The 26,802-nt window shown below is 38.0% G+C and overlaps 1 protein-coding gene across 2 annotated transcripts in view; it reads left to right on the forward strand.

Moving 5' to 3' along the window:
- LOC145985015 (uncharacterized) overlaps positions 1-26,802 on the forward strand; it is a 47,096-nt gene that overhangs the window by 7,067 nt on the left and 13,227 nt on the right. For both annotated transcript variants that reach the window (XM_083118507.1, XM_083118508.1), the window contains exons 2-7: positions 3,837-3,934; positions 8,816-8,866; positions 9,940-11,735; positions 16,785-16,924; positions 17,670-17,928; positions 23,993-24,191. In XM_083118507.1, the coding sequence (XP_082974633.1) occupies positions 3,907-3,934; positions 8,816-8,866; positions 9,940-11,735; positions 16,785-16,924; positions 17,670-17,928; positions 23,993-24,191 (2,473 nt within the window). In that variant the 5' untranslated portion in view covers positions 3,837-3,906. The remainder of the gene's footprint in view (positions 1-3,836; positions 3,935-8,815; positions 8,867-9,939; positions 11,736-16,784; positions 16,925-17,669; positions 17,929-23,992; positions 24,192-26,802) is intronic.

Raw genomic sequence — 26,802 nt, forward strand, 5'->3', positions numbered from 1 at the left:
GTCACCATAAGTTTTTTACCTTTTCTATCCTCAACCTGAATTCTCAACTTACGATTTAACAACGCGGTACCATTTTTGGCACCTAAAGTTTTTTTTTTTTCATTTTATTACCTGATGAAGGAAGTAGTACAGACTTCCGAAATGTCGTTCTGAAACATTCCTACTCACTCACGTAAGTTATTTATATATTTTTATTCATTATACCCCTCACAGGAGCCAACTTATCTCTCTTTTCCACTCTTCTGTTGTATGTATGTTATCAAACCTAATGCATCTGAAAAGAAAACTGAATTGCCTCAGTGACATACAAGGTGTACAACTTTGCTTCCGCCGTTTTCCGACAGGTGGCAACAACAGGAAGTAGCGGTCGAAAGAAGCAGATCGCAGACGTCACGCAGTTAGCTTAGACCTCTGTCAAGATAACCCCATTCAAACATTAGTCGAGTGGTGTGTGCATCGTGAAGTTGTTCGCGATTAAAAATGTCAGTGTACGAGCCAAATTCTCGCCATTTGCGGGAGGTTCTACTTTTTTGTTTCAATATGAAGAAAACTGCGGCTGAGGCTCATCGAATGCTCTCCACTACGTATGGTGAGGACGCTATAAGTGAGAGAACCTGTCGTGAGTGGTTTCAACGCTTCAAGAATGGTGACTTTAATGTCGAAGACCGGCATAGTGGTGGAAGACAGAAAGTTTTCGAAGATGCAGAATTGGAGACATTGCTGAGTGAAGACTAGCGTCAAACTCAAGAAGAATTGGCACGATCATTGGGAGTGACACAGCAAGCCATTTCAAAACGTCTGAAAGCCATGGGTATGATTCAGCATGACAACGCACGACCCCACGTTGCCAAAGCGGCGAAAACGTACTTGGAAACATTAAGATGGGACGTCCTACCCCACCCGCTTTATTCTCCAGACATCGCTCCCTCTGATTATCACCTGTTTAGATCAATGGCTCATGAACTGGCTGACCAACACTTCCGATCTTATGAATAAGTCAAAAAGTGGATTGATTCGTGGATCGCCTCCAAAGATGAACAATTTTTTAGACGCGGCATTCGTACGCTGCCCGAAAGATGGGAGAAAGTAGTGGCCAGCGATGGACAATACTTTGAATAATGCCTGGATAAGCAATGTTTTTCATTCCAGCGTCATATTTTTTGGGAAAAACGGCGGAAGCAAAGTTGTACACCTTGTAGTTTAAGGGAAAAGTTCAGTTCCTGTCCCACACATATCCCAAAATTCTTCCAAATTTATTCATTCGCCATGATGAACGCCAACAATGTACAACAAACAGTCTAAATTCCACTTTTGTTATATTCCTGACCGTATTTGGATCATTCTTGTACAGTGGTCTCGCATGATCTATGTAAGTATTTGTCGCAGCAACAATCATATCATCAGAAAATAATTCCCAAGGTTCTACGGGAGATTTGACATCCTTTGTTTCCAGCTGTACCCCAGCGAGATGGATTATAATATTGTGACTTCTCATGCCAACATTGATGGCTGGAATATGTTTGTGCCATTTTGTGTTTTGTCTTTAGAAAGAAAGTAAGAGCAATTCTGTCTTCTGGACATGCAACTGCTATGATTACCTGTAACTGCAACATAATGTTGTTCGCTAGTAGAAGCTGTTTTTCTGACTTGTTTCATGAAGTTCAAAGTTGTCTCTGATCATTTCACTTTCAGTGCCATGATCACTTGCAAGCACAAAATCGGGATCAGCATCAGAATCTTTGAAGTCTCTCTCCAAAAGTTCATCATTTTCTTCTTCTGTCAAGTGACGTGCCATTGTTGAGAAAACTGGTATCATGAACACAGATTACAGCACACAATGTGTACAAAATACCACTCACAAATCTACAAAACAAATGGGCTGAGAACAATAACGATTTCACACAACCCAAAGAAGAAAACTTACGTGAGTGGACAGTCTGGGCCTCTAGACCTGGACCAATTTTCAACACGTGTAGCAGAATTGCTGATTCAATATGTGTGTCAAAATAATGTTGTAATAACAACTGGTAATGCACCTGTCACTTTGTATAGAAATTGTGATAACTGTATTAGAAAATGATACATTTTGTGTGTTATTGAAAACGTTTATCTCACATTGCAAAAAAATACTGATGTTTGTTACAAAATATGTGCCTAGTGTGTGAATCGCTAAAAAATATATAAAATATTACATTTCATTCGGAGTGGTTAGCACACCACAGACCTGGGTTGAAATCCCAGCCTGGGTATGGTAGTTTGTTGTGAGTGTCCCTTCATCATATCATCCATCACTCATCCTCATCTTCATGATTAGTCAAGAGTGGAAGAAAAGCAAAGTAAAATAAACCAAATCAATCGGTCCATTACATTTCGCAACTTAGTATGCAAGCTTTAACACACAGCTTTATACACTTATAAGCAATTTCAGGAAATATTTATGTTTTTTTTTTTTTTTTATATGTTACAATTGCCAAAAATAAAGTCCTTATGTGCAAACGTTTAATGGGCTTACGTTGCCACAAGACTATTGTGAATATCTAGACAACAGTGAAAGCAAACCACACGAAGATTCAGATGAATGCTCTAGGAGGAATTCTAAGCATATATAATGTTTCAGATTGTGGAATATCTTAGTGTTTTTTGGTAAGGAGAGGAAAATTTGGAAAAGACTTCGCTGGCGTAGGAAAAAGGTCCAGTCGAACATTAAGGAACACATTTATTCTCTCCCTATTGCTATACAAAAGTTAAGTTTAGGCACCCTAAATATGTCATAACATGACATGCAATAACTAATTCTTCCTGAAAAAAGCAAGCATTTTTAATAAACCTCTTTGATGGCCAAGTACATTGAGTAACCGATTCATGGTCCTGCCAATAGAGGTTCTGGGTTTGAGCACCAACCTGGGTATGAATATAACTTTGTTATTGTCCCTCCCATCAATTTTAGCTAAATGTTCCATGCAGGTATTCGCATCCTTGTGTTCATAAATAACCAAATGTGGCAGAAAAACAAAGTTAAATAGGAAAAATACAAGTGCAAAAATGTTTTTTTAAGGCCTGCAGCTAAGTTTTAACATTACTGGAAATTATCTTTGTTGCTGATATTATATTTCATTGTATTCTTAGGTCTTGTGCCTGCCTTCGTGAGTGCCACTTTAATTTCATCATATGATTCGCATCGTTGGGATTAGCCAAATGTCTCAGAAAAGCAAAATAAACATATTCAATCAAACAAACCTTAGGCATTGAAAAAATGTATGTGCAGAGCAAAGAATTTAGTCACCAAAGTAATGGAAGGAATGGAGTTATGGTGGTATAGTCGGCAGTTCATTGGACTGCCACATTGGACGCAAGCTTCAATTCCAGGGTGGCTGATTTGAGGTGGGAATTTTTCCAGCACTATTACTGCATGGACCAGCTCTGGAATTTATCCACCCTGTGATAAAGGAATCTGGAGGAGAGGTAAAGGTGACCGGAGTTTGTTGCTGATCGCATTATCTCCATAAATGTCAAGGTTGGAAATGTGTGGGGCCATTACTCCCACATCTCATATTCCCTCACAGTATGTTGCAGTGTTAAAGTGGTACTTGGGCCTCCCCGGTGGAGGCACAAGTGGTTTGGATCCCACTTTAAACTGTAGGTCCAGTCCCGATTAGCCTTTCTGTGCATAAAGTGGACTTAAAACAACAAATCAATCAATAAAGTGGTACCTTTTACTTTTTTGAAAGAAAGTTCAATGATGTTGATTGTAAGATGACTGTGCAAAGACTTAACAATTGTAATGTTTTGTGGATTCGCATGTTAGTAATTTCATTTTTATTTTTCAATCTTTTCAGGTTATTTCTGTGATCTGTGGAAAGAAGTAGGAGCTAACTCGATTCAAGGGAAAAAGACTGTTGTACAGCAATGAAAGGAATTGATAGTTCGATGAAAGGTACTTGAAAAATCTCCCAATTCTGTTTTAAGCACATTTTTAATGCCAATGAACTGTTTTAATTAGGACTTAGTCGGGCCTCCCCGATGGCGCAGTGGTAGCGTCCTCGCCTTGTAATCAAGGGGTTTGGGGTTCGATACCCGGTGGAGGCACATAGTGGTTCAGATCCCACTTTAAACTGTAGGTCCAGTCCCGATTAGCCTTACTGTGCATAAAGTGGACTCAAAACACCAACTCAATCCAATCCAATCCAATTAGGACTTAGTCAATACCATTTTAAACTGACAGCAATATCAGTGTTGATATTTTACTGATTCTCACTTATACCAGCACTTGAAAATTGTAAAAGTTGAAATTAGTTCAGAATATTCATAAATTTTATTCTAGCAATGTGCCAGTTTTCATTCAAAATAATCATAATTTCAAATGACATAATCATTTGATCACAAGGAGGCCTCCCTGGTAGCATTACAGTAACGTCGTTGCCTTGTAATCAAGGGTTACCGGGTTCAATACCCTGTGGAGTCATTTAGTGGTTCCGATTTTACTATAAACTGTAGGTCCAGTCCCAATTAGCTTTTCTGTGCATGAAGTGGACTTAAAAAACAAAACTCGTTTGACCACAAAACCCACTTCTTCCCATAATGCTGTTGCAAAAATAAGGAAAATTTTGCATTTTGAATAGTGCCATGATATTTAGGATTTGCATCAGTGTTGTGTGGAATTTTTGTGGACCCTGCAAAACATCTGGACTCCACAAAGTATCTGTTAGTATTGGTGATTAAAATTTGAACAGATACATTGGTATTGGTTCAGCCCTAGTAATTATAAGTGTATTTCTGCTCATTGTTTTTCTGGTTTGTGTTGCAAACAAACACTAACAGAAGTTGTGATGTGTTGAAGCATGTAGGCTCACAGTGTTTAATTCTTGCAAATTGACTGTGTAGTCAGACTACATTTTTATTGTTACTACTTGTCATTGTGTTTCTTCACTGATTTGGTTTTCAAACTCTCGTACCTAGAAGTAATATTAACAAATTAAAATAATTCAATTTCTATACTCTTGTCTAATATCAGAGAATCTAAAGGTTAAAATATACAAAACAGTACTTTTGACTGGATGTAAACATGGCCCTACATTAAAGGAGGAACATTGTGAATTTTATTTCTCAATAAATGCACAGGCTAGTAGTTACTTTTTACATTTGTTTTGTTTATTTCTTTAGTAATTTATTCAATGCATCTGAATTTATTGTGGTCACGTGGAGATATATTCTTTTTTCCTGGTGACAACATTTTTCATTTTATCTAATTGTGTAAATGCCATTCATTAATGTTTAATGCATGCTAAATGACAATTTTCTGTTCTGTTTATGTATAATCTCAATATACACAGCATAGAAATTGAATCTCATAATCACATTGTCTTATGCTGTCACCTTATAATCAAGGGGACCTTAGTTTGATTCCAGGAGCATGCTATTGCACAGTGGGTCTGTTCCGAAAATCTCATGAGTTTATTAATGCCTTAAACACATTATGGCAATTGCTCGTTCCTAAAAGCCATCTTGTGAAAATTATGAAATTTGTTATGGTATTCCTTAAATCTATTTTCATGTGATGCATGAAATTCACTTATCAAAATGAACAGAGTGGAAGCCATGTTTGTTCCATGAAAATCATCTACTGTGTGCAGACTATGCGTGTGAATGGTTGCTTCGAACTGTACTAGTTTGGAAATACAACATACATTGCCTTTCACGGCCAAGTTTTTCGTGGAGTGGTGGCTATTACACCGGGCAGTGAGAGCTCGTCTGCCAGCGAAAATGGATGCAACATCTGCGTAAATGGAACCGTTAGCTATGTAACGAAATAAACTCGTATAATTACATGGACAGTTAAAATTAACTTTTCTTGAACAAAACACCTAATGCATTGCTGAATTAAGTTAAGGAAACTGATTTCACCTGGCTTATTCAATTTGAGTTTTGTTACGATTTAAGCAACATACATGCCCGGTGGTTCATATCCCACTTTAAACTGTAAAGGCCAGTTTCAAATAGCTTATCGAAACAAAAATGAAATTTATTAACAAAAAAGAAAGAAGGAACTTTGCAAATTTATTATATCCAACATTTGACATAATCATGGACTGGATGTTTCCCATGATAAGGAGATCAGATTCATTTCTTGGGAACTAACTACCTTAGATAAACAAGGAGCAAACACTTCTCTTATATCAGTTCATGTAAGAAAGCTAATAGTTCCAGGAAAGGGTTTGATCACCTTCTGGTGCGAATTCTTCAGCTCCAATGATGCCAACAAAAAGTTTGCAGGATATTGGAAACATTGTGTGCTGTGCATATCAAAATTATGTTTTCTATTCATAGGCAATGTTACCGGTATGTTGTATGCTATTATTATGTTACTATTCAGCTTCACTCTTAACTTTGGACACAATAGAAATAATATATTAAATGGTACTCCAGTAGCGTATACTGCGTTCGAAACTTGGGCTATCTCATCATATTATACAGCGACGTAAAATAACTAAAATAGAGTTTAGGGTGGGATAAAATACAGCCATCTAAAAATAGTAATGTAGTAAAAGTAATAAAATAATGTCCTAGCACAATATGAGTAGCGTTTGACATAATTTCACAGTTCAAACAGCACTTTTCATGGCTGAGTGGAGTTCCACTCCACATCTCCCCTCCATGTTCAAGTAAGATGAGCAGGAAATGTGTTTTTAAGCTGCCCGTTGGAGGTTCCATAGCAATAGTTTATTAAGGAATTCTCCTGAGAAATCAATAGGCCTGGCAACGCTGACGTGAGCCAGCGCGAATTTTGCTTCCCCCTGCCCTTTCCCGCACCCGCCGGCACGATGTGCTTTTGCGCAGGTTTTTTTGCTTGTGGTTCCACTATAGAGATGTATTACACAAGAATCAGGTAGAGCAGAAAAGTTCGTATGATAGAAACTTAAAATCATTAAAACCTCTTAAATAAGGTGATAGTGTAATGATCAGAAATTTTGATAGAAATATTTGGGAGTCGGAAAATATTATCTGTAGATAACAGTCAAAGATCATATATTGTACAGAAACAGAATGGTAAGGTAGTTCATAGAAATCATGTTCACCTTCAGGAAAACAAAACAAACGAACAATTGTTAGACCAGAAAACAAATAATGAGAAAAATCAAAATTATGGCAATGGTAAACTAGATCAAAGCTCAAGGTCAAACCATTGTAGCAAGGAAAATGTAAATAATGAAACAATGTAACTAATCCAAATGTACCTAATATTACTTCTGATGTCAAGTCTGAAAGTAATGGAAATATATACACTAGATCAGGTAGACTTATAAAGGAACCAAAATTCTTGAAAGACTATGTAACTGATGTATAATTAATTATCATGTTTGTAAAAGGGGGAGATGTGACATATGGGCTTTACATTGATAAAACAATTACATGTTCTGGCAACATGAGTGACATCATGAGAAGATAACGGCGACTGAAATGTAGAATAAGTTTCTTGGCACGATTGAATAAATAGCCTACTAGATAGTGTTTATTATTAACATATAAGCACGTTAAAGTATGAAGCAATGACATTGTGATTATAAATAAACCAAGGAAAGAATTTCAGGCTTATTTATAAAAAATGGGGCCCATATTGTGAAATATTTATGTAGGTCTACATGCGAGAATAATATATAATAAACTTCTTACTCTTAAAACTTCATTTGAACAGGAACTCCATTCTTCTCTTCTGGGTAAATTTCAGTGTCAAGCTTTCATAAAATGTTTCTATTGGTCGTTAATTATGCCAATCATTTTAGTTCACAACACAGCACATATGCCATTCACAAAAATATCTGTAATTCATGTACTAACTCACCACAATACACACACACACTCATCACAATACATGCACGATCCGCCTTTGGAAAAAACAGCGCACTAAGGAAACAAATTTTCTTCAACATTCCTGGATGCGATTTCCCTTTGAACTACCCTACTTGGTTATTTTAGATGCAGTCAGAAGCCATTTTCGGTCAGCTAACAAATCTCCAGAACTTCTCGTCATGTACTCTGGTTGTTTCAGAGGTCAATACCCTCTTGTTGTACCATCTGCAAGTGTTCATTGGAAAGTGATGTTCTTGGCCCAGAAGGAAATTTCTTTGTCATAATAGCCACTCTTTTCCCCTTTCCTCTAATAGTTTCGCTCCAAAATTCCCCATAGCTGGGAAGACTGCCAAGCTCAACTCACGCAGTCCCTTGCGGATTTCAAAGAAAGCGAGCAACATTGCCAACTCCTGAAATACCATCATATTCTTATTGAAATGAATAATTGTATTCACATTTTCCTACCAATTTTTTTCTTCTCTTCTGAGCCTGAGCTTCGCAGGTAGACTAGATAGCCTGGAATATATGCCTCTGGTACTCACGTTACTATTCCGTAAAGTTGTAATTGTATATTTTGAATAAGAACCAGGAGCCCTTACATATTCAAGACTACAGTGTTAAAAGTTCAAAAGTCCATAGGATGGTATCATGTGAGGCACTACCAAACTAAACTTCCATAAGAGCAACACATTTTGATCTTCATATCTCATACAGTACTACAACTATTTTAACCTTCCTATGGATATTTGCTTTTATACTTTTAACACTGCAGTCTTCAGTGTATAAGTGCTCCTGTTTAATAATTTAATCTGTGAAGAAGCAAGTGAACGTAGCAAAACATAGGATTACAACCTTCATATGTCATTTCTACTGTTTAATTCTAGGCATGAGTTAACATGATAGTTTTACATGTATATCACCTTGATCCGGTGATTTCTGGTTGGTATACATTAAAAAATTTCTCTTTCAGGAGAGAGGGAGTCTGCTTTAAAATCACCACCAGCAAAGAAACTTAGGCAAGGTATGTACATTCATCTAAAGAAGTAATGGTTGCTAGTGTCATACCTTGGACCCTAACCTAACCTAAGAAAATTCTGATATTACTATTTACGGTTGTCTGGGTTTGAATCTGGAGTTTGGTATTTAGGGACCAACACTGACAATTTAATCATCAAATGCAAAAGTCAACTAAAAACTGGTATGGCAGTTATCAATATCATGTTTGCATGAATTTTTGAAAATTGGAAGCCACATTCTGGGCTGCATTATTGCAGGCTAAGGAAGATGTGGTTCTTGAACCCACTGTCAGTACAATCATCTGTGGGGTAGTGTATTATCATGTCTTTGTCCTTAGGCCAGTGGTGCAGTGGTAATGTCCTTGCCTTGTAACCAAGGGGTCCCGGGGTCGATACCCTGTGGAGCAAATGGCACAGTGGTTCAGATCCCACATTAAACTGAAGGCCTAATCCCGATTAGCCTTTCTGTGCATAAAGTGGACTTAAAACAATTCAATCAATCAATATCTTTGTCCTTGTGTGTGCTGAGTGTATCTTTACAACATGAGCTTCTATAAATGGCCTAGTTATTAGACTTGTTTCACAAAATTAAAAGCTATGCATGAAAATATCAAATGGGTAAAATTATGGATAATTTTTCCAACTAGTGCATATTCGCTGGTATCTATAGATTACCAATTAACGTATTTGCCGGTGTATAAGATACACCATACACATTTTTGAGGAAAAAGCTTTTATCTCTGAATGTATGATTAATTTACATTATTTCAAATATAAAGTAATATATATGCATACTTTCAACAAATAACTTAACTAATCTAAATAGGAAAGAATACATTATAATCTTCTTCACACAATGCAAGAAAGAAATCGTCTAACTCAGAACAAAGAAAATTTCCAGATGTGAAGGAAACCAAAAACTGAGTATCGGCGTATAAGATACCTGTTTTTTTACACCTATTTTTAAAGGAAAGAAGTGCATCTTATATGCTGGCAAATATGGTAATCTCTCTCTTCCCTTAGGAACTTTACCTTCTTCTGCATCAGTAAACTTTATCTCTTTTTCTATTATCCGCAGCTTTACTTCCGTTCCAAACACTTGGTGCCAGAAATAGTGAACCTGTGAAGAAAAGGAAGTTAGAGGATGCTGATGAAGATATTGTGGTCATTAAGTATCCTCGGACCAGCGAATCATCAGAAAAGTGTGATCAGTTGCTTGATTTGAAGGAGAACCTAGGAGCATCTGTTATTACAGAACCCGTGAAGGAAAGTGACAGTGACAGTAAGAAAGTTTTGCGAGATAGCCAAACTGTAAGTGAAGCGTCCCAGAGCCAAAAGGTTATTCCAGATGTAATAGTCATTGATTCTGAGGAGAGTAATGATCAGGAAGTTTTCAGGAAAGTTAATAAAAGTGTTCCACCGATGGTGAGTGGTAAAAAGGGAAAGAAAGGGGGTTTGGACACTGCGAAAAGGGGGAAGAAAAGTGGGGAGGCTTCGTCGAGTAAAGACAGTGTAGAGGGTAATGATAAAGGCGATGAAGCAGTACAGAAACTTGGGCAAGAGCAGGAGAAACCAGCTGACGTGCCGTTGTACAGTGACTGCAAAGCTGAAGCTGGATGTGATTCACAAGAAACAAAAAGTAAGGATGAGTCAAGTACAAACAAAAGTAAATTGCTAGATAAGAGCAAACTAGCTGAAGCTCGGGGTGACTCACATCAAACAAAAGATGAGCCAAGTACCGACAAAAGAGTGTCGCTAGATAAGAGCAAACCTGAAGCTAGGGGTGATTCACAACAGACAAAAAGTAAAGATGAGCCAAGTACCAGCAAAAGAGTATCGCTAGATATGAGCAAACCTGAAGCTGGGGGTGATTCACAACAGACAAAGAGTAAAGGTGAGCCAAGTACCAGCAAAAGAGTATCGCTAGATAAGAGCAAACCTGAAGCTGGGGGTGATTCACAACAGACAAAGAGTAAAGGTGAGCCAAGTACCAGCAAAAGAGTATCGCTAGATAAGAGCAAACCTGAAGCTGGGGGTGACTCACAACAGACAAAAAGTAAAAATGAGCCAAGTACCAGCAAAAGTGTATTGCTAGACAAGAGCAAACTATCTGAAGCTGGGGGTGATTCACAACAAATAAAAAATAAAGATGAGCCAAGTACCAGCAAAAAAATATCACTAAACAAGAGCACACCTGAAGCTGGGGGTGATTCACAACATACAAAAAGTAAAGACGAGCCAAGTACCAGCAAAAGTGTATCGCTAGACAAGAGCAAACTAGCTGAGATAGACTGCGAAGAGAAAACAATAGACTCGTCTATGCAAGAAACGAACTGCAGTCAAACTCAGGTTACAAGAGAATCTGAGAACCAAAGTAAAGATGCTCAAAACTTGCAGCCCAAAGTCAAAGAAGGCAATCTCCGTAGTAAAATCACACCAATGAAGAAACCAACTAAAGGTGATTCTGCAGATATAAGGGAACGCATGAAGAGCAAACTTGCTGTCTTCAAACCTGGAAATAAGCATTCGGAGAGCTCAGAAAACCAAGTGGATGCAGATGAAGCAGAATCGAGTGCAGAAGCATCAAAATCGCCAGACAAGAGCAATGCGGAAGATGCAACTTCCACTCCAAAACAGAATAATAAAGGAGCATCTTCAGGTTGCGTGTCTCCTGCAATTTCCGATGTGTCAAGTTTGTCAGACGACTCCAACTCCCCAGCACTACATACCTCCTCAACGTCAAGCACGCCTGTACAGAACACTACTCCGAAATCAAGCACTGCATCACCGAAACCCAAGAAGTTGACTCCCAAGCAGTTGCAAAGGTTTTTGGAGCAGTGCAAGAAAAAGCAACAGAAGGAGAACGAGAGACAGGTAAGAAAGAATTAAGCTACTCTCATTAGGTTTCTGATTTCACAGTAAAACCAGAAAGCATAGAACTTGTAAGAAAAATGGTTAAAATATATTGTATTTTATATTTATATATATATATATATAAATCAAAGAAGGTAAAAGGAAACGCTCACCGTACAGTAGAAAAATTCAAAATTTTCGCTAATTTCATAGCATCATCGGTGTGAGAAGAAATAGACGGAACCGGAAGTTGGGGCACTGCAGAGTTGCCAGGTCCCCATCGAAGAAGAAGCGGTGGGCAGGGGGGTGTTGGATGTGTGGTGAAGGAGTGTTGTGGACCAGGATGTTTTGGAGGTTGGGGGGGGGCGTTTAAAAACCACCCTGGGTTTGTCGGGAAATATGCTTTTGGTTTCAGGATCACTGTGGAGAATTGGGAGAAGAGAGTGCAGTGTGTGCCTGATTTTGTTGAGGTGTAGATGATATTGGGTGATGAGTGCCGGTGGGTTGGTGGCAGCAGGTTTCTTGGTGGTAGTGGTATTTGCAAATATCGCGAGCTGCCTCCCAATTCTCCACAGGGATCCTGAAACCAAAAGCATATTTCCCGACAAACCCAGGGTGGTTTTCAAACGCCCCCAACCTCCAAAACATCCTGGTCCACAACACTCCTTCACCACACATCCAACACCCCCCTGCCCATAAATGCAACCGCCCCAGGTGCAAGACCTGCCCCATCCTCATCACTTCTCATACCCTCCAGGTGCACACGGCCACTGGCAAATTTACCCTTCATCCCAAAGGGACCTGCCATGCCTCAAACCTTATCTACATCCTCACCTGCAACATCTGTGGTGATTTTTACCTGGGGGAAACATCAACAGCCCTCAACATTCGCATCAATAACCACCGCTCCTCCACCCACAACCTGGACTTCACTGTCGCCGTCCACACCAACCTTCCAGGTAGCGATCATCCATCTCCTACCCAAACCAGCCAACACCTCTGTTCGCAAAAGATGGGAGAGGGCCTATATATCGGCCATGAGTGCAACCACTCCACCTGGCCTGAACAAGGCCACCCAGTAATGCCCATCCCTCACCCACCTTCCCCCCCAAACCATCCCGTCCCTCCCGCCCTCCCAACTCTTCCTACACACTCACAGTTTACGACGAGCCTGGTGACGAAACAGTGTTTTTTTTTCGTTCTACGCACCGCTTCTTCTTCGATGGGGACCTGGCAACTCTGCAGTGCCCCAACTTCCGGTTCCGTCTATTTCTTCTCACACCGATGATGCTATGAAATTAGCGAAAATTTTGAATTTTTCTACTGTCCGGTGAGAGTTTCCTTTTACCTTCTTTGATTTTTACTTAGCCCTTTTGGCCCTCCTTGCTTTTATCCATATATATATATATATATATATATATATATATATATATATATATATATATATTATTTTTTATTACATACAATGCGTAACTTTGAACTGGTAGCTGGAGAGTGATGAATCAGCAGAATTGCTTCAGTCGTGTTTAGCTGACAATTTTTGTCTCAAACTGAACCAAACAAATGAGAATTTATATATCCCTTGTTACCAAATACTTTCCTCCTATGTGCACTTGTAACCTTCACAATTGCTAAAGAAGTTAGAAGGAAGGAGGGATGATACATTCCAAGAACCTTGACATAATGTGCACAAGAAACCAGGAAACTAAAGTTTAGACTATGCCACCTGCTCAAGGTCATACACCATGAAAGACGATTGGCAGAAAAATGAAATGGGGTGTAATGTGATGCTAAAAATTCCCTTCTGTCATCTAGGTTACACAAGAAGACTACAATACATCCGATTTTTCTGTAGGGTAACAACAAATCATTTCATCAGGTTAAGAGAAATTGGAGGGAATATTCAAGAATATTTTTCTAAAGCATAATATTGTTTTTTAGTCATTAAACTTTTGCATTACTATGAAAACTACAACTCACACCGGAGAGAGACGCTATATGTGAGTTTCACACCGAAGAGAAAAGGTGCAAGGGACACTTGTTTCTTTGCTCAGTTCGCATGATGGTACCAATATAATTGCATTAATCAGTTTATTAGTCACCCGAAAAAAATGTAACAAGAGACACTGTTAGATGTAAATCGCTTTGTAAAATTTGTGCAAGTTATTGAAACTTGGGAAAGGCATGTTGTGCATGAGAAAACTGAGAAATAATATGCACTGACATCAAACTAGACTTTCCAGCCTGAATAAAGGGAATACCTAAACACTAGAGAAATTGTTCTCAACCTTCGTGAAGCCATGTCCCGGTATTTTTATAAGTCAATGCCCTTTAGCCCAATACCTTTACAGTATTTAAGATTTTATGCATGAATTAGCATGTACATGTGAAATTAAATATTGATAAATAAGGTTCTGGCATAATCATAAAGAGTAACAATAGTTCGATTACGTGTAGGATTGTGGACAAATATAAAAATATGGATGACGAGGTGGTAACGTTGTCTCCTTGTAATTAAGTAATCCCGGATTCTACATTGGAGGCACATTGTGGCACGGGTCCCTCTTTAAACTGTGGGTCGAGTCATGATAATTATATTTGTGCATAAATGGACTTAAAGAACGAAAACTCACAAGTCAAATATGATATTGGGATAACGATAGTTGTCAACCACTTTCAGCAGAACCTTTCACAGCTCAGTATAGTTGATACAAGGGCACGGTATCAGAATTCTATGTGAAAAGGAATTTTATATTTTTTGGTTACATACGAGGGGCATGTCAAAAGAAAGGGCCGATTGGCTATTACAGAAAATAAAATCAAGTGAGAAAATTTTTATTTTGATGCTATACAAGTGCATACCCTGGCTATTTTTCTACATGCTCACCATGACGCTCCAAGCATTTTTGGTACTGTGGAAAAAGTTTACGTAGACCCTCTGCATAGAAATCTGCCGCCTGGGATCTCAGCCAGTCGAGAACTGATGTCTTGAGAACTTCACTATCATCGAAATGTTGTGAAGCAAGCCACTTTTTGAGATGAAGGAACAGAGAGTAATCTCTTGGGGCAAGAACGGGACTGTATGGTGGGTGATTAAAATGTTCCCATCGGAATTTTTGAATTGTCGCAACAGTACGGTCAACTGTGTGTGGGCGGGCGTTGTCATGAATAAGCAGAATTCCAGACCGTAGCATTCCTCTTCGCCGGTTTTGGATGGAACGTCGCAGATTAGACAGTGTTTGGCAATACACATTTGCTGTGATGGTTCGTCCCTGTTCCAGGAATTCTACGAGGATTACACATTTTTGGTCCCAAAATACAGTTGCCATGATTTTGCGATGTGATGGTGTTTGATTGAATTTCTTCGGTTTCGGTGAACCAGAGTGACACCATTGCATGGATTGCTGCTTCGACTCACCAGTGACGTACGATATCCAGGTTTCTTCTCCAGTCACTATGTGAGAAAACAAGTCATCCCCATCCTTCTCCCAGCAGGCAAAAAAATCACATGCTGATTTATTTCATTCTTTCATCTTTGTGAGTGTTTGTCAACATTTTGGGCATCCACCTCGCACACAGTTCCACCTCGCACACAATTCCTGATGAATGTCAGCTGCACTCAGTCCTTTTGCGTTGAGAAATCTAATCACCAACCTCAACTCGCATTTGGCGGGATTTTCTTTTACAGCAGCCATTTCAACTTCCTTGCAGGCACAGGATACTAAAGCATGCTTTCGTTCATGCACAGCTTCGTCAGTGTTGCCAGTCCCAAGTAAAAAGTTATCGGCCCTTTTTTTTTTTTTTTTTTTTTTTTACATGTGCCTCGTATTTTAGTAAAATTTTTCAGTCTTCATCCCTTGGCTTACAACTGTCTCCTCTTTCTCTTCTCCTTTCTCTCAGTAATCCATACAATACTTTCTTGTTCCCATCTACATCATCTTCTAGCACTTTGGCCCATTCTTCCATCCACTTTCTTCTTTCCTCCTTACTACTGTTCTTGCCCCTTTCTTCTTTTCCATGTACTCTTCTCATGCATTTTGTGATTTAACTGTAAGCCATTTTCTAAATGAGTCAGTTTTGTTTTTCATGTATCTTGAGTTCTTTCATTCCACCATGGTGTTTCTATCTTCTTTCTTTTGTTGCTTGTCCTTCCACATAGCTTTTCGGCTGTCTCTGCTAATTCTGTTTTAAATCTTATCCATTCTGTTTCTATTCCTTTGGGTTAATCTCTTGGCACTTTAGTATGCAATATTTCTTGATATTTCTCTTGTATCATCTTATCCTTCAATTTCCACACTTATCGTTCTCTCTTGTTCCTCCCCTCTATCTTTTATTTTCAATCCCCTCATATATCCTACTAGTAACCTGTGGTCACTGTCTAAGTTCTCACTGGGTATTACTTTAATGTTCATTTCCTTGTTTACCAATCAATCAAACAAGTATATTTTATTACCACATTACTCACTGCTGTACAAATGCTCATCATTCTTTGTTGTATAATTGTGATTAAATAAATACCAACGAGAATGTTTCACCGCTCCTTCTTTCCTTTCTTGCAAGTCACAAAAACGTGTTATCGCGTCGCTCTCTCTTCACCACAGAATATAATTAATAAGTAGCATTCTGTACCTCGATGCTGCTTTTTGATAATTGATTTCAATAACATGTGCTCTGATTTGTCAACAGTCTGTCACGAAAGGCTTTCATTAGAATCATTCCTGTTCAAAAATTCCTGGACAGTAAACATGACATTCAACGACTTGTTCGTGATTCATTTGATCGTGTACAAACAGCTTAATGGTGGGGCTTACACAGGAAGCACAGTGTTCACATTCCATCTCAGTACAGGCACACTTACAAGAATAATAAGAGAAAGGGATAATTTATTCAAGATATCTTCAGTCCCATTAAACCAAAGTGAATTGAATAATTTCACATGTGATGTAAAGACTATTTTGCTACATGCGGTCTCATGTACAAAAAAAGAAGTACCGTTAAAAAATTGTGTCTGTTGCAAAGCAAGTGCTTTAATTTTTAAGTGATAATTGATTATGGTTCATTATTTTGCAGGAACGTGAGAAAATGAGAGCTAAGGAGAAGGCTGAGAGGGAAAGGCAAAGAAAAGAGAAAGAAGAACAGAAGAAGAAGGAGAAGGAAGAAAGGGAAAAGATGAAAGAGGAGAAGTTGAAAAAGAAGCAGGCAGAATTGGAGTGAGTGATGTTTTATACATTTTCTTCTTTGTTGTGCACTAAAATTACATGTTTATTGTAGATATATTGAATTTGTAAGATTACTGATAATTATAATCAATATGCCGATATTGGCCAACACCTATAGAATACCAGTTAATCTGTCCAATCTACTATCCATACCACCCACTTTATCAATTTACCTTTCACTAGCCTACATTCAAGAGTATTTCATATTCAAAATGTACCTATTTTATCTGATGTCTGTTTTTTTTTATTTTTTGGAACAACAGGTGCCCAATTACAGTGTTCAACATTGTACACTGTTACATAAACAAGAAGATCATAATGAAGATAATTAACAAGAAAGATGAATGATGTCATTTTTACACTAGGAGTATGACGTTTGAATATAGAATTTACATTTAATAACAATAGTGAAAAGGAGAAATGTATTGCAAGATCTAAGAAGATCTAATACAGTCAAAATGATACTTAAATGTGGGTTTCTGGTATGGGTGATATATGACCAAAATTTTTCTTCGAAGTCCCTGGATGCTTCATATAGCCAGAACTTGTTGCTGAATGGCATCGCTACCACCGTTGGCTGATAATTAACTAGCTTTATCTGTAATTATTAATTAATTGAGAAGTCTTTGAATGCTTTTTGTCAGGTTGTTTTTTGTGTTCTGATTTTGATTGTGTGTGAAATAACATCTTTATTTTCTAAAAATATGTCTTTTGATGAGATTTTTGCATGTTTCAGTATGAAGTTGAAGGAGAAGGAACTTAAAGAAGAGGAAAGGCGTAAGAAAGATGAAGAAAAGAAAAAGAAGGAAGAGGAGAAAAAGAAAAAGGAAGAAGAGAGGCTGAAAAAGGAGGAAGAAAAGAAGAAAGTGGAAGAAGATGAAAAGAAGAAGAAAGAAAAGGTTGCTGCCCAGTTTGCTAGCTTCTTTCTGCAGAAGAAAATAGATGCCAGACCAGATGAAGCTGCCAACACTGATCAAACTTTTATGCCTTTTGAGGTATTTCTTTATTCTTACCTACAGTACAATGGTTTCATTGAGTTTTATGATTGTTTTTCAGGGTTTCCACTAACCTGAAAATCATGTTAAAGTCAACGAAATAAGCTTGAGGTTGAAAAACAGTAATGCCAGGAAAAGTTTTCTTTTTGATCTGTTATTTGTCAATTTTTTTAAATCACAAATTGTGTTGTGACTGGAATTTGTGCTTTTTTTTTCATTTTGGAGGACTTTCCAATGAGATGGCTTTTTCTTTTTAATTAATAAAACTTTTTTAATGTAATTTTTCTTACCTAATAATGGTAGCTTTCCATAAATCTGGAGAAAATTAAATATTACAGTGATGGTAATGTTTAGTTTCTTCTGATTTCTACTATATTTCACCATATTATGTTACAAAGTCACCTTTTACAATACATTAACCCTTAAAGGTCGGGCCATGACACCGGTGTCACAAGCATCTTTTTCTTCCAAGAAGACCCAGTCTGTCACTGACTGAAATTGACAATGACTTATTAGGTAGGGATTCAGAAGGGTGAGACGAAGACTTCGCCTACATTTCAAATTTCGCATAAAAAAGTAGTTACTTTCCCTTTTTTTCTTGTTCTAACTGATACCTCGTTTTGTTCAGTATACTTTAGGCTATAATCCCCTGTACAGTCACCGGCCATATAAATGGGATATATAGATCCTGAAATAGTAGCTTCCCTGCAAGACGTAAGGTGTGTTGCCCAACTCTACGGCGATAAGCGGATTTTAATAGCAAATTTTCAGTGGCAACTTCTACAAGCCCCATAGATTTAGGCAACACACAACGGCTTGCAGGCAAACGAGTATTTCAGGATCTAGGTGTCCCATCTTTATTGCCAGTGACTGTACATTGCACCATGCCATTCAGGAATACAGAAAGTGTGGAGGATAGAGCTTAATACATTCTCGATCTCGGCCATACTGGGGGTGATGTGATCAGCACTATGCTCCTTCCACCTTAACCCCCAGGTACACGTTGATGAGAGGTTGGGTGAGCCACAGAACTTCTTCTGCAGGGACTCTGGTTACTTAACGAACCACAAAGTTTATCTTTCGTTGAATTAAATTAGATCTTTTTGGCCCATTGGAACCACAAGAGACCTTTGTATTGTTAATATATATGTGTGTATGTTTATTTTGGGGGGGGGGGTTTAATGAGTAAGGTTGAAATAGAGGAAACTATAGCATGTACCCTTAAATTTTTTGCCTTGAATTTTTTGAAAGTTCACCTTGAAAACCGGGAGTTATGCTCGAATTTTTTCATGGTCTTAGTAATCCTGTATAAGAATAAAGCAATCTTAATAAATTTAGTAGGGATGGGCCGATATGAAATTTTGGCCGATACCTATAAAGTACCGATATAAAATTTACCGATACCGATAACCGATATTCTACCGATCCGATATAAAATTAGAAATGGTACATGAAGAACCTGAAATGTTCATTGATCTCCTTCATAAATGTGTGTTTCGAGGTGACTGCAGTGCAAAATAAGTATAATATTTAGACAATTACTTTTCTAAAAAATAGGCATCGAGTTTATCCATAAAAATTACAACAAATGGCAGAATTTTGCACTAAATTATAAGATATTTATCGATATATCGGATCGGTAAAATAATCGGTAATTTTACCGATAAACCGATACACCGATATGCCTATATCGGCCGATACCGATAGAGTACCGATTAATCGGTCCCATCCCTAAAATTTAGGTTCACTTTAAGCATTATTAGATGATCTTTCAAACAACATACTTCTTTTAATGCCTTTTTTTTTTCTTTCTGAAAAACATTTTATGTCAGAAGTGTAAGGTGAGTCCATTTCTTTGTATGCAAGTGTATTGTGTATTTACTTCCCACTTTTTTTTAAAGAAAATAATAAAATCCAAGCTTACGACCCTGGAAGTATTGTTAGCAGTCATTGGCAATAATGGCCTTTCTACCTTTGGTTGATACAGTGTTGCTAATTTTACTGCCTGCTAGAAATTGAGAGTGGTGTTGAAAGGGTTTTTGAGTAAGTGAAAGCTTTCATACAATTCACTTGGTTTAACATTGCAGGGGGGGGGGGGGACACGTGTTTCTGCCATCCCTTTATGTTCAGCTTGTCTTGGCTGAAATGAGTTTTCTTTCATCACAAATTTCTGTTTTCTTTCTTCAGAATTTGTTGATGTTGACAGTGTCTCTCGTCACTCAAGGTTCTGGGTTTAAGTTCTTGCTTTGACATGTGTGATCTTTGGGAGTGTCCGTTCATGAATTTCATCTAATTACCATATATCCTCTGCATAATTTAGAAATGCATAATTTGTATTCATCTCCAAATATTATTAGGGATGTAAGGGGTGCTCCTTCCACGTAGTGCACCCAATAGTCAACCTCACTTCCACATAGTACACCCTGGACTGCAGACTAATGAGGCTCTGGCGACTGGCCCCATAGCCAGTATAATTTTGTTTGTGTTGTCGTGTGTTTTGTCCATATTTGGGGTGAGTGCTCCTTTACAGCCTAAGCTTTTAACGAAAGTCAGAAGATTTTATGATTTTAGTTATGCAAAGTTAGTTGTTATGTTTAACGATAAGGGTCTGGACTCCGTATAATGTGATGGGTGCAAAATAGCCTTAGTGCTGACGCACCCAAAATTTTAAATTCAAATCAAATCAAATCCAAATATTATTAGAATGATTAAATCATGAAGACTTAGATGGATAGGCCATGTGGCACGAATGGGAGAGGGAACAAGATTTTACAGGATTCTTGTTGAGAAACCTGATGGTAAGAGACCAGTAGGATGGCCGAGATGCAGATGGAGGGATAATGTTGAGATGGACCTAAAGGAAATTGGTAAGGATGGAAAATATTGGATTGATCTTGCCCAGGATAGGGACAGATGGAAGGCTTGTGTTGCTGCAGCCATAAACCTTTGGGTTTGAGAAGGCTAGATAGTTCGTTAGTTTACCATTTATCATCATCATCACAATTTAGCCAAAAGTGGTAGAGAACTGTTACTAAGAAAGATAGAAATACAATTAGAACCATGTTGAAATACATTTTTGGAGAGCAAAATTTCCTTTGGAGGGCAGTCAGGAGTTCGAAAAATTTTGAAAAGGAAGTACAGGGCAAGTCAAAATGATGGACCCGATTACAGAAATTTATTCTGTGAAATCTAATAAACATATGTTATTGTGAGACATGTGCTTCGAAAGGTTAAGTTTCAAAGTTTAGTTTCCACGCAGTGTTTCCACTTTCTACCGCTAGGAGTCAGCAGCGAGCAGGAAAATGGCGTTGACTGAAAAACAGAGATCTTTCTGTGTGCTTGATTATCATGTGAACAAGTCTGTGATTAGTGTGCAACTGCATTTCTGTACCAAATATCGGAGAGAACCACATACGGGAAGGCCATTCGTAAGTGGTATGAACATTTCAGAGATTCGGGCTGCATCTGTAAACGAAAATCAAATGGCCGTCCGTCGACTGGGAAAGAGACAGTGGAACGAGTGCGCACATGTTTCGTGTGGAGTCCACAGAAGTCCATCTACCGGGCAGCGAGAGAACTTCAACTTCCACAGAAAACTGTCTGGCGGGTTCTGCGGAAACGTTTACAAATGAAACCCTACCGCTTGCAACTAGTTCAAGCCTTAAAAGACACTGATTATGCTTTGCGCGCATCCTTCTGTGCTGATTTCCTCGCATTAATGGAAACGGATGGGTTCTCTGAGAGGTTAATTTACAGTGATGAAGCAACTTTTCACCTTTCAGGGAAAGTGAATACACACAACGTAAGGATATGGGGAACTGCTAACCTCCATGAATTTGTGGAACACAAACGCGATTCTCCAAAAGTGAATGCCTTTTGTGCCATTTCCCATGAAAAGATTTATGGGCCCTTTTTCTTCCATGAACGTACTGCGACAGGACTTGTTTTCCTTGATATGCTGCAACTATGGCTCCTTCCACAGCTTGCAGAGGATAGCGCAGATTTTATTCTCCAATTGGATGGTGCCCCTGCGCATTACCATGGCAGCGTTCGGGACCATCTCAATGGGGCATTGGAACAACGTTGGATAGGCCGTGCATCTCAGGAGGATCGACCTCTCCCTCATTGGCCACCTCGTTCCCCTGACTTGACCCATGTGATTTCTTCATGTGGGGTTTTGTCAAGGATCATGTTTACGTACAACCATTTCCAACAACATTGGATGACCTGCGTTCCCGCATCACAGCAGCCATTGCTGATATTGACCGCAACATGCTACACAAGATTTGGCAGGAGATAGACTATGGGCTTGATGTGTGCCGTGTTACGCGAGGTGCTCACATAGAACACTTGTAATATAATTAAGCCTTGTTTCCATATTAAATCCAATAAGTTGCTGACCAAGGCAGTTTATTAAGATAAAAACACTTAACACGTAACGTTTCGACCCTGTATCAGGGTCTTCCTCAGACGAAGAACTAAACTAAAATGTTACAGGGTCGAAACGTTACGTGTTAAGTGTTTTTATCTTAATAAACTGCCTTGGTCAGCAACTTATTGGATAGAACACTTGTGATTTGTTTGAAGAAAACTTTGACAATTTACCTTTCTTAGCACATGTCTCACAATAACATTTGTTTATTATATTTCACAGAATAAATGTCTGAAATCGGGTCCATCATTTTGACTTACCCTGTATGTGTAGTGCATCAAATTATTGAACAAACTAAAGAATTTCAATCACTGAAGAAATTAAAATTAGAGATGGGCCGCTATGAAATTTTGGCCGATACCGAAAAAGTACCTATATACCGTTAGAGCTTTTGCTATGCTCATCAAGAAAGAATGACATCATACCTATTCACCTGTTCTTATGTGCACCAAGAGGAGAATATCTCTTGTGTATACAATGTGTCACCAACCCATGCCACCTCCCCCTCCACTGTGTTTACCATCCCAAAGCTTTCACTTTTGTAACCACCTTATTTATTCTGTAATAATAGAAAGCAAGATCAAAATTACCGTATGAATGTGCAGTGCTCAAGAAGTTAATTCCTATTATTTCCCGCCCAACAAATGCCACTGATTCGCATCCCATGAGAGGTACATGCTTGAATTCCACCAGAACGGCACTGCTTTTCTTGGTGTCACAGAACATTACATTGCAAAGTGAAAAATCGTGGGATATGGCCTTTAATCATTATATGTGGTTTTGCTCATTCCTCCTTTACTTTTTCTAAAAAAAAACCTTCAAAATATATACTTTTTCCGTGATTAACATAACATTTATACGAGGCACATTCAGGACCCTCAAACTAGCAGTTAGCAGCACACGATTTCTTCCATTAAGACATTTACACACTCCATATCATATTATTTGGCCAGTAATACATTTTAATTAAGATTCTCTTTTTTGTCTTTTCTTTCATCCAAAGTACCATAAAAGTCAAGATGTTCCTTCATTTGGTGACGAGCGTATTTCAACCGCATTGAACATTAGTCACCATCTTGAATGGAGTAATTGAATACTGTTGCCATATTCAGAAACTGCAGAATTTAAGCTGTACAATGATATATAACATGATAGGGTTCCATAAACATGAAAAATCAATTCAAGTGTCACAAAATCATGGAATGACCCTGTACGGTTTCATGTTTGCTGTTAGAATTATTTTGTGCATAATATGCACCACATTTTTTGGGGGCAACAATTTTGGACAAAAGTGCACATTATACATGAGTAAATATCGTGTACCGGTATTATACCGATCCAATATAAAATTCCAAATAGGCCGTGAAGATCCAGAATTGATCTTAATAAATGTGTGTTTCAAGATGACTGCAGTGCAAAATAAGGTTAGATATTTACATTTTTAAAAGTAGGGGATGGAGATTATCCATAAAAATTATAACAAAATGACAGAATTTTGTACTAAATTATAAGATATTTATAGATATATTGGATCGCTAAAATAATTGGTAATTTTACCAATACACACATTAACAGATACCCATCCCCACTAAAAATTCTTATTAATATTAAATTTAAGGATGTACTTCACAGGTAAAAGCTGACATGAGACTAGCACCAACATGTCGAGTCCATTTTAACCCTGAGAAGAAAGAAGCTTTTGACAAGTCAGTGGGGAGCCAGGAAGTACCAGAGTTGTATCTGCAGGAATTGAAATCAAACGAAGTCCAACCGAAGAGAACTGAGAGGACGTGGCCACTGAGTGACCTAAAGGACGATGTTATGATTATTGGTAAGATTTCCTTCATACTCTTCACAAACCCAAACATGATATAAATCAGGAGTGTCCAAACATTTTGTAATGAGGGCCAACATACAACTTCAAGAAATTTGTTGAGGAACCACAATGCATTTTGTTCATACTAAAGATAATGCCTCAAAATGAAATTATAGTTTTTTTGTCAGTACTAAGATGAGCCACTAGAATCTTATTCAGCTGTAGTTTGGGTGATCATGATATAAAGAGTTCTTTGCTAGAATTCACCATTGTACAAAAATAATGACAAACTGCTGAAATGTGGAAAGGTTCTTACGGAAACAAGTGATGGCTAGATTTCAAGGAAATTTCAGAAATATTTACTAATGGTGATGAAATTGTAAAAGGTATTGCATTAGAATTTAATTTTCTCACATATCAGGATCCCCTTTTCATGTGGTCAGTATAAATATACGAGACACATCCTGTTTGGTAATAAAAGAAGAATGAAAGAAGTTACAGGGTGCCTACTCACCGGGAATTCTTGGAATTCTGCATGAACTTTTCTTCATAGACATGAAAAAATTGACGCTTTTATTAATCCAAATCCCATTGAATTTATACATGTTTATAAATGCTCTGAGACAAGTTTTTCTCTGTTTGGCTTTTATTTTTATCAAGGAAGGAAAAGATAGCTGCGTGAAAAATAAAGCAGAATTCTCTCAATCTGTTTACTTTGTTAGTGTCCTTTGCAGAACAATCTTATCTGACAGATGGAAGATTTATTGCAAGAAGTTGATTTGGAATTTTTTGTTGTTGTTGATTAGGTAAATTTGAGTGTGAAATCCTTATACAATTAACAATTTTTCGTAGCTTAGCATATCCAGTAACATTTATGACTTGTGTTTTTATATGTATTTTGAGTCTGAGAATGTGAAATGGCAAATGTAAACTCTGCGCCTTAAATTAAATATTTTAAATACATATGTATATGTACTGTTTAATTGAATTGCATTAGAATTTTGGATACACTGGAATCACACAGACCCTTTCTATTGGTTTGAGTTGGTGTTTTAAGTCTGTTTTATGCACAGTAAGGCTAATCGGGACTGGACCTACAGTGGACTATGTGCCTCCACACTTTACATTGTTAATGTATTTGTGTGTGGGTTGAAATAGAGAAAACATTGCTTGCAACCTTGAATTTTTTTGAAAGTTCGCCTCGAAAACCGGGAATTATACTTGAATTTTATCATGGTCCTAGAGTGGCCACCCTGAGTTAGGTGAACAAACCTTTTTACTCTGAAAGTACAATACCTTGAGCTATTTTTCTACAAAGGCACCGATCGCATTAAGGTACTTATCGAAACAGAAGACAAGTTTTTATATGCCCTCATCATACACTTCTGCTTCCAGTCCATTGATAAGTGCAGTTATAGTTTGCCATATATTTTCATTCTCATCAAAGTGCTTTTCTCCCAAAAACTCCTTTAATTTAGTAAAAAGATTATAATCGCAGCAGGACGTCATCCATATTATACTAGCAATTCGTCTGTAACGACAGACCTCCGACCGGGACGTTCTTCGTAATGGATGCTAGGTGTGATCAGTAGGGTGCAAATTTATAGGCACTAAAAACCTCTCAAATAGGCAGGCAAATAGGTAGCAAATATGATGAAAACAGGCACTTAAGGCACTATAAACTAAGAAAATGCACTAAAATAGGCACTTATAAGCCCCCTAAAAATACATTAAAATAGGCATTGAACATGAACTAATTTTAATTTTCTTCTTACTATGAACAGTTATACTGTATTAGCCAGCGGCGGCTCAAGGGGTAGAACCGCCGTGCCATGTCACTACCCTCAGAAGAAACGCATACCTTGTCCAAGTATTGTTAAATGAATACATTGATAGTTTACAGACAAGGAGATTCGAATCTTGCAATCTGTCAAGCTGACGTGATGACTGCTCCAACCTCCTCACTGCATCACAAGCTGTTTCGTTCGTACCCTCGCGAGGCAAAAGTCCGTGCAACCCAAGTGCTGGCCTAACCAAGTTGACACGTGCAGAGGGTTGAAGAAGTCTCAGCGAGGAACATTTCCACCATGAACCGAGAACAAAGTGGCAGAAGGCGGGGTTAGCCCATAAGACACAACAACCGTGCCCGTTTTCGCCTGGCACGGCAATGGAACTTTGGCAGTGTTGACACAGTTGCCACCTTCAGAGATAAGTTGCTAAATACGACTGATTTGTAAGACCCGTTGAGGAAGTAATTTCTGCCTACTTTTGGAGAAACGAACCTAGTATTTTTCCAAAGTTAAATAGACATTTTAATAATAGGTAGATGTGCCTAAAGGGCCATCCAGACTTTTTTAAAAATATAAAAGTAAAAAATCCTATGATTATGCGAGTTTCTTTTGGCATTTGAACATCCAGTTGGAATATGTGTGCATGGGGTAGGAGAAGGTGAGAGGATTTGTTTTACCCTTCCTCTTGTAATTGTTGTGTTTTTAGAGAAGTGTTCTGTGGTGTATAAAGATAGGTTAGTGAGTGAAGATTAACCGGATTAGTGAGTTATTACTTAAACACACATTGTTTTCCACGTTACCAAACGAGGATAAACATCTTGGCCAGTGGCACATCC

This window comes from Lepisma saccharinum, chromosome 3, assembly GCF_977018435.1.
Source record: "Lepisma saccharinum chromosome 3, izLepSacc3.1, whole genome shotgun sequence".
NCBI classification, from domain to species: Eukaryota; Metazoa; Arthropoda; class Insecta; order Zygentoma; family Lepismatidae; genus Lepisma; species Lepisma saccharinum.